The following is a 14,983-nucleotide window of genomic DNA, read 5'->3' as shown; positions in this document are numbered from 1 at the left end:
ATAAAGATAGGGAAAGTATGAGGAGCCAATGAAATACTTGTACAATGTGTATAATGGAGGTTTATGGAGTATTAGAGATATAACTATTAGTGTTACCTTTTTCCATCAACTGAAACTTTTGGGATGAATGGTATCATGACATGGTATTAGAGCGTTAGATCCGAAAGGTTAAAAGTTTAATCTTTGGTGAACCCCAAAATCAAAATCAGTTTAATCTTTTGGGAAGATGTTTATTATTTCTAGTACTCGGATGATTATTCTAGATAGTATGAAGGATGTTCATTTTGTAACTCAATAGTCTATTGTACATATTGTATAAATAGTCTATTGTCTCCCTAGCGGGATCCAGAAAATTGTAGCTTTTTTTTAAGAGAAATCCGTTAACTATTTAATTAGCTATATATGAAGAAAATAGTTAATTAAATAATAAAGATATATTTAAAATATATATCATCAAGAAATAATATTATTGAAATAGTTCTATTTTCCCACTTCGGTTGGATATTTATATGCATAGTTTTTGTTATTTGTTGATGCATGGTGGGTTGATCTAAAATATCTGAACCACCCTTTGCTTGTTCTGATTCGAAATTTCCTCATAGTGGGTCAGCACTCAGGGGATCATTGAAAATCAAGCAAATAATAACGTTTTCTTTATGTCCTCTTTCGCTATATATATATGTATCTTCAATTCTTCATTACGTATAAAGCACTCTAAAATTTATTGTGCACAGTTGGATGTAATAAGATCACTAAATGCGTTATGCTTGAATAAACATAAAATTAGAGAAATAATACTCGGTTATATACTAGAGAAATAATATCCTAAAATTATCTTATTTAATTTAATATTTATAATTTTATATATCTAATATTTATAATTTTATATATTTATTATATTTAATATTATTCAATTATTTTAATAATAATTAAAAATATAAAATAAAATAAACGATAATTAACGAATATAAAATATGATAATATTAAACTGTTTTGAATAAGTTTTTTATTATTTTTTAAAATATTTTTTAACAATAATAATCAACAATTATAATATTTAGATGTATAATTTTTAAACTTTTAGATTTTTTGTCGTCTAATTATTAGCAATAACATATCTAAAATAATATTCACGTGAAAATTATTAAATAATTTATTATAATATATATTAATATTTTAATTTAAAAAAATCATTTTCAAAAATAGGCAGAAAAAACAAGTGCGTCACTTTCGATGCTTTTTTACTTGTTTATTATTTTTTTGGGAAGAAACAGTGTGGCTTGAAATGATTACAGGGAAATAATGATTTAATTATTTATTCATTCATAAGTGAAGTGGGTGGTGTATAAATATAGAAGCATATGCATGCATGCCCTATATTCTGAATTGAGACCACGAATCTCAAGTTTACTCTTTTTTTTCTTCTTCTTCTTCTGTTGAATACTGTGATATTCATCAGAGATCAGAAGTTATGAGCATGAGAATGAGTAGTGGTAATTCGGATTTGAGTTTATCAGTTTCAGATGCACATCCTGAGACAATGGATTTCCTTTCACTTGCATGGTGCAACTTTGCCGTACAAGCTCTTGCCCCTCCTCCCCCTCACCTTCAATTGGACCCTCTACCTTCCCCCAACAAGGTCACTTTACTACTTAATTATTCTTATTTTTCAACATTCCTGATTAATTAGCTTAATAATAATAATAATAATAATGTTTGTAAAATTCAACTTGTTAGATGGAAAATTGTGCTAAGATGGATGGTCCAGATTTCATGTCTCTTCCACCATGGAACTCCAATAATGATGTCAAGGTAACAACTATCACTCATTTCTATCGTATTCATCATACTCATATATGTGATTAATAACATGTTTAATTTTGGTTTTGTCAGTCATGGTTACGGATGCAGCAAGCTATGCATCCTGAACTGAACTACAACACTTGTTTCCGCAAGAAATGGGTATGTATCTAATATCAATACGAAACAATGCTAGAGAATCATTCAAATTTATTGTTTTTGATTATCAATTAATTATCAATAATATTTAAAAGTATGTTATTAGATTATTATATTTAAAAAGTTAAACTTAAAAAAATTAAATTAATAATTAAATAATAATAAAAAATAATAAATTTTAATAATTTTTAAATATTTTTTTAATAATATATACTTAATTTATTTAAAATATCGACATTTTAATAATCTTAATTGTTGATTTTAATTAATATATATCATATATATTTTATAATTTAGATTAATGATTAAAATTATTGGAACAGCAATATACTTAGTACACTTAAAATTCTACCGGTAATATATACTAATAATTAAGTTGTATATATATGCAGATGCCATGGAAGGAAATGGTGGCGCCTTTGAAGAGTGTGTCAATAAAGAAATGGTTTAAGGAGATAAAGCAGAAGAGGAAAGAGGAGCAGAGGTTGCAAAGGGCAGAGGTGCATGCAGCAGTATCCATCGCAGGTGTTGCCGCCGCTCTTGCTGCCATTGCTGCTGACAACAATAATAAGAAGGAAAATAAAGATGATGATGATGATGAGTCCAAAGTCAATAAGGAAGAGAGGGAAGCAGCCATAGCATCTGCGGCTGCATTGGTGGCATCGCAGTGTGCAAAAGTAGCTGAGGCCATGGGTGCTAACAAACAACAACTCTCCAATGTCATTACCTCCGCCATCACTGCCACTTCCACCACTGATATCCTTACTTTCACTGCTGCTGCCGCTACATGTATCTATCTCTTTTCTCTCGGTATTAACTTCACATGAAAATAACTGCATGGATGAATAAATTTATATGGAATAAAGTAGATCTATAAGATTGAATATTTATATGTGGCATACAAATATTTTGATTATTTAATTGGAGCGCAAATAAAGATGTAAAAAATTGGTGAAGCAAAAGAAAAGAGATGTGGTAGTACTTAGTATGTGTGGAAGGTGAGGTGACTTTTTAGGTCTATTTGTAGGACAATGGTACCGCTTGATCCCAACAAAAAGGAAACAGATGAATGAGGCGAAAATGAAAAACGTTACTTCCTTTTCATATGTGATATATATGTATATGTCTGATAGCGTTTGGTGGCCATATGCTATGTACTTACAGTATATCCATCACTAAAACATTAAAGTGTTTGACAGCACTAAAAGGAGCAGCAACACTAAAAGCAAGAACAGGATGCAACAATAATAACAGACCTAGTGGGGGAGCCCCAGTCTTGCCTATTGAAGACAACAACAACAACCACGATGACTTCAATTTTGATTTCGACAAGGGCAGATATATTCTTGCACAGGGTGCTGAGCTATATGTGGAGTCACCACAAGGTACATTAATTAATACTTAACATACCTAATTAAATGTAAATGTAAATCACCTAAATTCTCATTTACTATTTTCTCTAAACAGGGAAGTACATGCCCAGATCAGTTTCTGTCATTCTAGACGGTAGAGCCAAGGTACTTACTTAATTAAACTAAATTTTTAGGGTTTTTAATAAGGTAAAAACTCAAGTGAAATTGGCTTCACGTGAAGTTGATGTTTGAGAACCGTTAGATGAAAATTTAGTCAAATCAGTTAAATCATCTAACGACTCTCAAATATCAATTTCACATGAAGTCGACTCACCTCAGATTCCAACTTTTAAAATTGAACTTGAGCTTAATAATAGTTGCGTTTTATGATGGTCACCACAGGTTGTACTTATCATGAGGAAGCATAATCTATTTAAAAGCAAGAAAGAGAGTAAGTACCTTTCTTTTTCCTTTGTTACTAATTTGGTTTATTGGTGTGTTTTTAGGGAGAGTAAGCATATATAATTGGGTTTTATTTAGGTATTGTGGTGAATATGCATGCCGAGGTGTACAAAGGTTCAGAAGAAGCAGATGGTGACACGTGTTATCTGATAGCTCTGACAACAAGAGGAGGGGCATTATTCAAGCTAGACATGGCCACTGATTTCCGTCGTTACAAGACATGGGCCACCACCATCAACCGGATGCTCAAGATCTCCGCTCATCATAAACATGACCTCCAATATTACTGAATCCAATTACATCTTATTATTATTATTATTATTTTATTATTATTATTATTATTATTATTATTATTATTATTATTATCCCCACGTACTTAACTTTTTTTTTTGTATCCATATAAATATTTCCGGGTGTTTAATTTTTTTTTAGTGGACTGGAGATGTTACTTTTATCTAATTCTGGAGTTTTAAAAAATTTGTCTACATATGGAATATCACGAAATTGCTAACGGTGATTTTACTACTTTTTCTCAAAATTGTTAGTGGCTGTTAGTTTTTGTACCTCTTTTTTGAAACAAGTCGGTAGCAATTTCAATACCTTTTTAAAAATTGCTTTTCACAATTTCATGATACTCCATATTCAAGTCAAATTTTTTTAGACTCCAGAATTTCATTAAAAAAACACATTTCCATTCTATATAAAAATTAATCTCCCCATGTTTATGCATGTTTGTACTCTATGTATTTGTAAGTTGTAACTATTTCAATAATATCGACCCTACTGTTAAATTATAAACTTTCTTTTTCTTATTTGTATATGTTTTGTATAGGTTTATTTAAATGCTTAGATTTTGAGAAATGTTACAAGGAGAGAATGAGAATGCCCTTCCTCCCTTCATATTAGTTTGTTTAGTAATTTTGATTGATTGTTATCCCTCAATATTTAACATAATATACTGTATTAACTATTAAGCAAAACGGACACTGCCTTATTAAAAGTTAAACAAATATTCATCATGTGTTTGCCGACGCCTATTTAGGGACAGGAACAAGGATCAAAGTTAAAATATAAGATATTTATTACTCAAATTTGAATACTTGCCAAAGAACTTAAGAACCCACTTACAATTCCCATAACTGATACGTTAGGAACACGGCAGGAGGAAGAAAACAAAAATGATAAGAGAAAGGAATAAACCTCATTCACTTCTTTTTTGTTTTTTAATTTCTCTTTTTTTTTTTCGCTTTTAAAAACACTTGATTCCATTAGACAAAGATTAAAGTACAAGTAATGAATCATACATATCAAGCATATCATTTTATCAAAAATGCTATTCGTATATTAAAATTAGTTACTAAAATTAGTTATCAATTTATTTATATATATGTAGTTTAATTTATTTTTATGTTTATTTATATTTTAACATGTATATCGTATAGTGAACACATGGTATAATCTTCTATTAGCTAAATAGATAATTTTTTTTTTGGTATAAAATAGGGGCCCAAGCCCAAGGGACAAAAAACACCAACTATAACATAACTCTATAGAACGGGTTACAAAATTTTCATTCAAATCTTCTGTTAGGAGTGGAATAAGCTCTTCAGGAGGAAGATCTATGAAGCAAAACTTTTCATTATCCACATTAGACCTTGCTAACCAATCAGCACAACGGTTAGCCTCGCGATAGATAAGTTTGAATTCCAAAACAAACGGGCCTCTCAAGTGATAAGCCCATAATTGAAAGAAATGTTCGGCCCAATTTGTATCGGGTGGGTTAGATCCATAAGCCCATCTCGTTCTTCTTCGTCATTCACTCATTCTACTCTCTCTCTCTCTCTGCAACGCAACAGAGAAGAAAATAGAAAGAGAGTAACAGAATCACCATTCGCATTCACAAAGCAATGAGACGAAGACACAAGAATGACGTAGATAAACAAAAACACGAATCTAGAGATTCTCGCAAATCTGAATCAGATTATTCGGCGTCGTTCTTCTCTTCAGAGAAACGAGTGTTCTTCTTTTGTTTGGTGTTTCGAATGCTGAACTCTCTTTTGGTGCAGACATACTTCAATCCAGATGAACATTGGCAGGGACCCGAGGTTGCGCATCGCATTGCGTTTGGGTGCGTACCTTATTTTATATTCTTGAGCTGAATTTCCCATCTTTCTTCTTCAGTTCCAATCGTAAGTGCTGATCGGAGATGGTTTATTCCAGGTATGGCCATTTAACGTGGGAATGGAAAAGGGGCATCAGAAGCTACTTACACCCGGTGCTCTTCGTTCCGCTCTATAGGTTTCTTGCCTTTCTGAATCTTGATACCCCTTTGGTTATGGTAAACTTGTTTTTTTCTAATCCTTTTTATGTTCTTGTTAAACCACTTGGATATTGAAGGCTAGCTTAGAAGCTTGTGATGTTATCTTTAACAAATATCTATCCCATGAACTGAGACATACTTTATGTTTTTATGTCGGTTCTGTATTCTTTTGACACGAAAAATGCAGTGGCTATAATTGAGATTTTGTATTCCTTTCAATCAGTGATAGTTCTAAAAGCTAATGAAGTGGTTCGTGTATTCTGCTTCACTTCATAAAACTTGATATGTTTTCTATGATAGGTCTCCTTTTTTAACTGTAATAAGATTCATGAAACTTGAGTATCTTCCTTGTCTCGTTTTATGGATATGGTTTCACTAATTATATTCTCTGTTCCTTGCTTCTTAGATGAAGGCTCCACGGCTGCTGCAGTCTGTGTTTGCTGCAGTTGGTGATTTGTACTCATACAAACTTTCTGCAGTTCTCTTTGGTGACAATGTTGCGAAATGGGCTGTATCCTTTTCTTTTATATATTTACGGCTAGACTAATCTGTTTTATGTCAAAAATGTATGCAGCCGTTATAATATAGGAACACTTTGAAAACACTTTCTCCCCTCGTTATATAAGAGAACTTAACTCTGGTACAGCTCTTTTCCCAGTTGGTCAATTGGTTTATGTTCTATTGTTCTGTTCGCACACTATCGAACAGCTTGGAGACTGTTCTTACAGTTGTATCACTATACTTTTGGCCCTGCATGAGATCTTCTAGTAGAAGTTTCACTGTTTCAAGGAAGTGGGGTTTAGTTTTGGCAGCATTAGCTTGTGCAATCCGACCAACAAGCGCAATCATATGGCTGTATGTTGGCCTACTTGAATTTTCAAAGGCACGCGACAAATTGAAACTCCTTTTTTTGGAGGTCGCACCCGTTGGGTATGTTAACTTGCGAATGGGGGAGTTTCTCATTTCATAATGTGTTATCTTCCATATCTATCCAAATACCAAGTTGAGTTAGATTAACAGAACTCTTATTCCAGCAATATATTCCAGGGAACTTATTTGGTTGCATTGGCTGCAGTCACATTAATCTAACATTTCAGCTCTCAAATGTCAATGACAGATGTCTGATTTAGGGCAAATTATTTTTATTACTTTGTATCAGGATGCTGGTGCTCGGACTTACCTGCTTATTAGATCGTATCATGTATGGCACATGGATTCTAGTACCACTTAATTTTCTAAAATTCAATTTTCTTTCTTCGGGTGGAGACTATTATGGAACTCACAAGTGGCACTGGTACTTCACTCAGGGATTTCCAGTGATGATCTTCTCTTTCTTACCATTTTGCTCAGCTGGTATCATTTATTCAAAACAGTGGAGATATGCATGTCTTCTTGCTTGGGTTATGGGTTTATACAGTGTACTAGGTCACAAGGAGTTCAGGTACTTCAATTAAAATTACTCATGCATATATAAATGTATACCTGGTCTGTTGGTTTTAACTGGTTTATGATAATAATTACTATGAGGTACAGGTTTGTGTTGCCCGTTCTTCCCATAGCTCTGATCTTCTCTGGTTATTGTTTGGCTGTGATAGAAGATCCTGGCTTGCCCGGTTATAAAGGAAAAGAATCTCCAAAGAAGCATACCAAACGTTCTCTGAAGTTGATACTTTCCGTCATATTTTTGCTTGCTACCAATATTCCAATGGCCCTGTACATGAGTTTGGTTCATCAGGTATTATCACTATTCTTCATTCTTACAATTGAGGGGTTATTTTAACGATCTGATGTGAACATCTATGAAAAATACTTTATATATTCTTTACTTTCGAAACAGAGGGGACCTGAGGATGTTATGAACCACCTTGCCAGAGAAGCTCGTGATGGGAAAGTGAAAAACATCCTATTCCTAACTCCTTGCCACGCCACCCCGTACTACTCCTTGCTGCATCACGACCTGCCAATGCGATTCCTGGACTGCACACCAAGGTTTGGAATAAAAGATCCTGGAGTGGCTTGTAATCTTCATTGGGACTGAAATAAGATAATAATTCTTATTAATTTTATTGTGCTTTGCAGCGAAGAGAGAGGAGTTCTTGATGAATCTGACCGTTTTCTGATGGATCCTGTTCCATTTCTATTGGAATATGCGAAAAATATGTCCCTGCCAAGCCACATTGTTTTATTTGATTCGGAAGAACAAAAATTGAACAACTTATTAAATTCATATGGTTATAGAGAGGTAATAATAAGAATATTGTAAATCAATTTGCTGCTTAGTTTTCTCTTGTTATTTATTGAGGTAATTTGTAATCATTTGCTTATATTGGTATTTTAACAACAGGAAAGAAGATTTTTTAATGCTCACTTCAAGGTGGATCGCGAACTTCAAGCATCGATCGTTGTCTACGTCCATATAGGGCGGTGAATAATTATCCGTCATGCATAGTTTTGGACTCGCTATACACTTGAAGGTGTCATTCTTCAGATTTCTCTTGAAAATTTTGATATTTGTGATTTGAAATTTTTGTACAATAGTGTATTTCTTGCCTCCGAAATTTGCACTGGATAGTTTGTAAATTCCTCCCTAACACAGTTAGAGATGATCTACAGTTTTGTTTTTCAAAGGAGTGTAATGAGGATGTATCAAAATGACTAGTTTGTTATCAAGAGTAGTGATCTATCCATCATCAACAAATTTTCCTTGGAATATTTCTAACCATATCAAATGGCAAAATGCTTTACACTTTGAGGTTCATAATGAAAAGAAAAAGAAATAGTATGAACTAAGGTGTACATATTCTGAACAAGTTGGATGAACACACAGTGAATGCTCTCTTACAGAGACATAATATACAGGAAACATTGTCAAACTAGCTGATTGCCAGGCCTTTCCATAGAAGCAGCCTCCGGGGTCGGTCTAGAAACCTGGCCTGCCATGCAGGTTCATCACTTTCATAGACAAAACCACTCTTGGTATACAGTTTCTTTGCTGGTTCATTGTCAACAGCAACATGGACGTACAAATCTGTTATGCCTAAAACAAAGACAGAAAGAAATTAACTTCTAATAACCTTCAGGTATCACACCTTTTGGGTCTACTAGGGAATGCCCAACATAGTATAAAGTCATCCACACTCAAATGAAAAAACAGAGAGGAAAATAGTGTAACTAGAAGAATATGCCAACATACATTGCTACAATCGAGAAAACATAGACCACAATCAAGAATAGGAAAAACCCGGTTAACACTTGAACACAGATTAAGCACAGCTAGTAATCACAGTAAATTAATTTTGCTCATGAAGTTGTGAAAATTGCTATGTTATATCTTACAGTCTTACCCCAATCATAGGCAACTAACTTTGATTTTTCAAGAAGTGCATACCCCAATCCATTTCTGTGCAACTCTTCTGCAACACATACATTGCTAAGGTATGCCCTTGTGATATCTGGTTCATTTAACTGACAATGACGCAGCATCCAAGTCAAGCTAACACAAAGAAAAACATCCGTATATATTGATTTATAAATCTAGGAGAAGCAATAAATACCTCTGGCTTTGTCCCTGAAATTTCATCTGGAAGGCTCAAGCACTGATTAAGGTCAAGAGTGCCAACCACAACCCGGTCTTCTCCACCATCAGAAAACTACAAATTCAACTAAAACATCACTGATTTTATCATGAAACAAGTTGCATAAAACCAATAAACGGATATACAAGGACATAAATGGAGAGAAATTTTCACATGCAGGCATGTGGCAATTTACTTGGTGTGAATGAGGTTGACACATCTATACATACACTTAACTATAATTATAATAATAACAAAAAGCGGCATATGTGAAGAAAAGGTTCATCGCATTACATTTGCCAGGGCATGAAAAGCCATAGGATGAAATTACTGATTGATAAATGATCAACAGACAGAAAGGTGATCAAATCAACTATAGGACATAAAATGAATGAATTCAGGGAATAAACAAACCTTACATGAAGAGCAAAAATCATCGGAGAGGGAGAGGCTCAATATATGAGACATGGGAAGGGAAGCATTGATGCAAGAGACTCTCCTAAAGCCGAGTCTTTTCCCAGAAACACGCTCCTTAAGTGCTTCGAACTCGCGCTCAGCCAAGTACTTTCTGTGATCCTAACAGAAGTTAACAACTAGCTGAAAAGTTCACTCTTTTATTTAAAACCAGAACACCCTTTTGCAAATTGGTAACCAAAAGCAGTACTTGAAGCTAGAATCACTTCATTTTAATAAGCAAAGAAAAGAAAAGGGGGGAAGAGCTCACTTGGAGGCCAAAGGTGTCAGGGTGGAAGCGGTTGAAGGAACGGACGCGGAGGGAGGCGGCGGCCCAAAGCTCATCCTCGTAGAAGGACTCGGCGATGGTGAGTAGGGAGGTGTCGATTTTTGGAGATTGAGTACAGACGTCGGTAGTTGAAGCAGAGCATTGGATTTGTGTCCTGACGTTAGACAAAACAGGGAAATAGTATATGAAAGAAGAAGAAGAAGAAGAAGAAGAAGAAGAAGAAGAACGAGTGTGAATTGGAATTGGAAAGGGAAGAGAGGAACAAGAAGAAGAAGAAGAAGAAAGAGGAGTCATTGCTATTCTTTTTCTGAATTATCCAAAACTATTTTCTTTGTTGATCTTCCCCTGCCCTCAGCCTCTCACACATTCTGTATCTCTCTGTTCACTTTGGGTTTTTTCATTTTTTTTTATGGACTAGTCTCTCTAACATTACCAAAATTTTGGGTTAACAAATTTCATGCTCTTCTTGTTCAAGCCCAACTTCCTTTCAATTTAAAAGAGAGGTAAAAAGGTGGAAACTTAATGGATTCTTACACACACTTGAGAGTGTGTTTGGAAAGTTTTTCTTAAGAGAAAAAAATTCTAATTCTATTAAAAATTAATTTAATTTAATTTTTATTTTAATTTTATAATTTAAAATGACACATAATTTTGATAAAATTAAATTTTTATTGATTTTGATTTTTACTAATTTATCCTTAACTAAAAAAAGGATTAAATATTTTTGTAAGATATTTTGAATTTTTTAATTTTAAAACTATAACCATGAGAATGAAATTAAAATCAGACAAAAAAAATCTAATTTATAAATAGAGTAAATGAAAGAATTAAAATTCTATTAGAATTAAAATTATCAAAAATGTTATTTATACATCAAAATCAGTCACTAAAATTAGCCACTAATATATTTGTATATAAATACATGTGTGGTTTAATTTATTTTCAATGTGTATTTATATTCCAACATATATTTTATACTGGTGACGGACTTTAGTGGCTAATTTTAGTATATACATAGCATTACTCTAAAATTATTAACTTTTATTTGTTCTAAAATATAGGAAAGAATTTAATTTCTGAATGAATTCTGATTCTTAGCTTTCTAAACAAGCTCTTAAAAATGTGGAAGTAGAAGAAGATGGTAGAGACCTCGGAGTCTAACCATAGTCTACGTAAGTCCTAGACAATAAGAGAAAAAAGAGGCATGGCAGATGATCTTGAATCTAGCAAGGGGCGTGCATGGAGCTTGGTTTATTATTAGTGATTTCAATAAGATTACTGCTTCGTCCGAGAAGAAAGACGGGATTCCAACAAATCCTAGAAAATGCTTGGAGTTTGCAAATTGGATATCTCATTGTAATCTAGTTGAATTGGAAATCAAGAGCTCTGGATTTACCTAGCGTGGAGTTTAGAAAGAAGGCAGAGACAGGATTTTCAAAAAAATTAGATAAAGGATTGTGTAATGCAGATTGCAGACATGAGGGATTTGGTGAACACGCCCTGTATATTTGAGTCCTTCTGAATGATGCATGATAATTTTGATCGAGTGATGGATGTGTTAAATTTCTGGTAGAAGAGCAGAATAAGAAAATAATATTGTATATGTAGTTGTTGTATTGAAGTTGTTACATGATACAAATGTTATCTTATTTATAGGGATATTACCAACTAATCTCATAAATATTCATCTATAACTACTAGCTATTACTAACTTAACTCCCAACTAATAACAATTCTAATAATATTTTAATATGTCATCGCAAACTGGTGGATGGAAGATGTCAATAATCCCAACTTGGATCAGTTTTGATGAGATGGTTGAGGAAGAGGCGTGTAGTGCAGTAACACAGAAGAAGAGGCGTGTGGCACGACGCAAAGAAAGACAAAGGAAGAGAGAGGTGTGACGTAGGCCTGTCATGACGAAAAGGAGGAACAAGACTTCTGCTCTAGTTAGGGGAAGACGTGAGCGGCATGCGGTGATGCAAAGGAAGAAGACGCGTGTGGCGCGGTGACACAGAGGAAGAAGGAAGTCGCGTGTATCGCAGGCCAGCGATTCTGGTTATGACGGAGAGGAGAAACATAACTATTGCCCTGGTTATGTGTTTGAGAGTGAGACAGGAGTGAGGTAATCAGGGAGGAGCAGGAAGAAAAAGAAGAGAAAAGAAATAAGACGTCGGGGACGCTGCGATGGCATAGGGTGACCGACAACGAGTTGAACGGATAAATAAAGAGAGGGAGAAAAGGTGCAGACAGGGGGTGGTTCTTGACAGAGGAAGAAGCAGAAAAAGGGACAAAAAATAAGAGAAGAGAAAAAGAAGTGATGGTGACAACAAACTTTTAGAGACGTGTTTCAGCTCTCAATGACTATAATTTTGGGAAACAGGAAGAGAGGGAATGAAATAGCCAAGACAACATCAGGTTATTGCAACGCTCTTGATGAATTCATATTTGACGATAAATTTTGGATTGAATTGACTAGATTTCATCATAGAAATTCACATTTATCCATCTAAATAGCATGCTTTTGTGTTTTCTCTCTAAATTATGTCCAATTGTGAAAACATGCTATTTTGTGCTTAATTTGATCAATTTTATTCCACTTTCATTCCATTCGATGCCTTGATGTTTTTGATGAGTAATTTCAGGTGTAATAGGTTGTAATGGCTTGATAAGAGTGGAAGAGAAACATGCAATTGGGAGAAAAATTGAAGAAAATAAAGGAGAAGCACACAGTCAAGTGTGCATACGCACAAGAGGAAATCAGCACAAGTACCAACGCGTGACTTCATTAAAAGTCATGTGGCTCGCGTTTTGGGAGGCTTTTTAGCCCATTTCTAAAAGATTTGAAGCTTATAAAGGAGGGGCTAGCAACCATACAAGATACCAACTCATAACATACTCTATATAATACACTTAGATAGTTTTTAGGTGGTTTAATTACTCTGTTGGTCCCTATAGTTTGGCCGAATTTTTAATTAGGTCCCTATAGTTTTTTTCCTTTTAATTGAGTCCCTATACCAATTTTTTTGTTTTAATTGGGTCCTTAGTCGCAGTCAACGTTAAATAAAACGTTGACCTGTGTTAAAGTTACGAAAATACCCTTGTGTCTAACCCTACATAATCCTTGGCCTATCCTGAAACTCCAGAATCGTATTCTGTTCATCGTTCTCCTCTTCTCCCTTTCTTCTGATTTCTTGCTGAAATTTTCTCATCTTGCATGGATTCCACCCAACGTTCTTCGAGAATATCGAGTTCAAGAACTCTCAACAAGAAAAGACATTTGTGTTACTGTGGGGAGGCAGTTGTTGTTCTGTCTTCTTCTGAAGTGGCCAGCCATGGAAGGAGGTACGTAGCTTGTGGACGAGTGCCAAGGTGCAGTTTTTTCGAGTGGATTGACAATGAAGATGATATGAAAGGTGAGTGGTTGAAGCAGAAGGAGAGGAAGAGTCGTTGCTTCTGTGGAGACTCTCTGATTCTGAAAAGTTCTAATACACCCAAGAATCCAAACAGAAGGTTCATGTCTTGCCCAAGTAAAAGATGCAAATTTTTTGAGTGGGTTGATGAAGAAAAGAAGGTTCGTGATGCTTGCTTATTGTCTTCAGAGTATCACTCTGGTCAGGTAGAGGGTGAAATTAGGGGTGAAAATGCACAAGAAAGAAGGGTTGATAGACTTAGTGTTGACACGGAGAGGTTGAAGGTTGAGATTGGAGAAGTTGATGATTGTGTTGGAAGAATCTGTGTAGAGTTGAATTCAGTCCATGAGGAACTTGGAAAGTTGGAAGAAAACATGAAGAAGCAGACCAAGATGCAGATGATGTTTTTTTTTTTTGTAATCCTAATAGTTGCAGTGCTATGTGGTAAAGTTTATTGATGAAGTGGTCAATGTTGGCTTTAAAAAGAGCAGTTATTGTGAAGTGTATGTTAAATTATTTAGATTGAATGGATGAATTTTTTTTTGTTTGCTACTATAAATATAATGTGATATTGAATGAAAATATACACAACTAAAAACAACTGCTATCAGCCAATCACAGATGCATCATTAGCATAATATAATTCACAAAAGTGGTCCTTAGAGTATTCCACACATTACATAAGTTCAGTAGATCCAAGTTGCACTAGAGACAAGATAAATGCTCCACCTAAAATGAACTATCAAAAGTGGTCCACCACAAAGCAAAATAAACTAAAAAAGTTATGTTCCCAATACCAAAATACTTCCACAGTAGACTATAATTCACAAAAAAGCCCTACATAAATCCATAGTAGGAGGAGCTACATAACCCTAAAAGCATCAATCATCCGTGAGGTCTATGTGTTCAGCAGGTTTGGCTACTCCATTTGTTCTTCCCATCTTCAATCTTTCACTTCTTCTCATCCCAAAAGTTCTAATCTTAGGCAAAGGCTGTGTAACTGGTGCTACTTGTGAAGTTGGCTGAATGAGTGGTTCAATGAAGGAAGTTGGTTGAGTTGCTGGTGTATGTGGAGGATTTGCAGCAGCTCCAGTAGCAGGTGCACCAGATCCAGCAAGGGGTGAGTCATTTGCAGAACCAGATCCAGTAAGAGGTGACAC

The 14,983-nt window shown here is 34.5% G+C and overlaps 3 protein-coding genes across 4 annotated transcripts; 2 read left to right on the top strand and 1 right to left on the bottom strand.

Moving 5' to 3' along the window:
* The first annotated feature begins 1,396 nt into the window (after positions 1–1,396).
* On the top strand, positions 1,397–4,551 carry LOC130938150 (VAN3-binding protein). Its single transcript, XM_057867133.1, has 8 exons — positions 1,397–1,639; positions 1,738–1,812; positions 1,894–1,962; positions 2,352–2,748; positions 3,159–3,344; positions 3,427–3,476; positions 3,714–3,762; positions 3,852–4,551. Exons 1-8 carry the CDS (start codon positions 1,472–1,474, stop codon positions 4,061–4,063), a joined length of 1,206 nt encoding a protein of 401 aa, XP_057723116.1. The 5' UTR covers positions 1,397–1,471; the 3' UTR covers positions 4,064–4,551.
* Positions 4,552–5,602: 1,051 nt separating this feature from the next.
* LOC130943539 (mannosyltransferase APTG1-like) lies at positions 5,603–8,806 on the top strand. 2 transcript variants are annotated; one of them, XM_057871461.1, is made up of 9 exons: positions 5,603–5,901; positions 5,994–6,111; positions 6,500–6,604; positions 6,740–7,023; positions 7,253–7,534; positions 7,627–7,828; positions 7,931–8,082; positions 8,173–8,335; positions 8,438–8,803. In XM_057871461.1, exons 1-9 carry the CDS (start codon positions 5,681–5,683, stop codon positions 8,519–8,521), a joined length of 1,611 nt encoding a protein of 536 aa, XP_057727444.1. In that variant the 5' UTR covers positions 5,603–5,680; the 3' UTR covers positions 8,522–8,803. The 2 variants fall into 2 exon arrangements, with proteins under 2 accessions (XP_057727444.1, XP_057727452.1); XM_057871469.1 differs by having other exon boundaries at positions 5,763–5,901; positions 5,994–6,071; positions 8,438–8,806.
* On the bottom strand, positions 8,792–10,770 carry LOC130943554 (GCN5-related N-acetyltransferase 7, chloroplastic). Its single transcript, XM_057871478.1, has 5 exons — positions 10,393–10,770; positions 10,083–10,244; positions 9,648–9,743; positions 9,438–9,558; positions 8,792–9,130 (listed from the first exon to the last, which is right to left on the bottom strand). Exons 1-5 carry the CDS (start codon positions 10,702–10,704, stop codon positions 8,967–8,969), a joined length of 855 nt encoding a protein of 284 aa, XP_057727461.1. The 5' UTR covers positions 10,705–10,770; the 3' UTR covers positions 8,792–8,966.
* Between the last annotated feature and the right edge of the window lie 4,213 nt (positions 10,771–14,983).

This window comes from Arachis stenosperma, chromosome 1 (genome assembly GCF_014773155.1).
Source record: "Arachis stenosperma cultivar V10309 chromosome 1, arast.V10309.gnm1.PFL2, whole genome shotgun sequence".
In the NCBI taxonomy this organism is placed as follows: Eukaryota; Viridiplantae; Streptophyta; class Magnoliopsida; order Fabales; family Fabaceae; genus Arachis; species Arachis stenosperma.
This window is presented reverse-complemented; position numbering and strand designations above follow the sequence as displayed.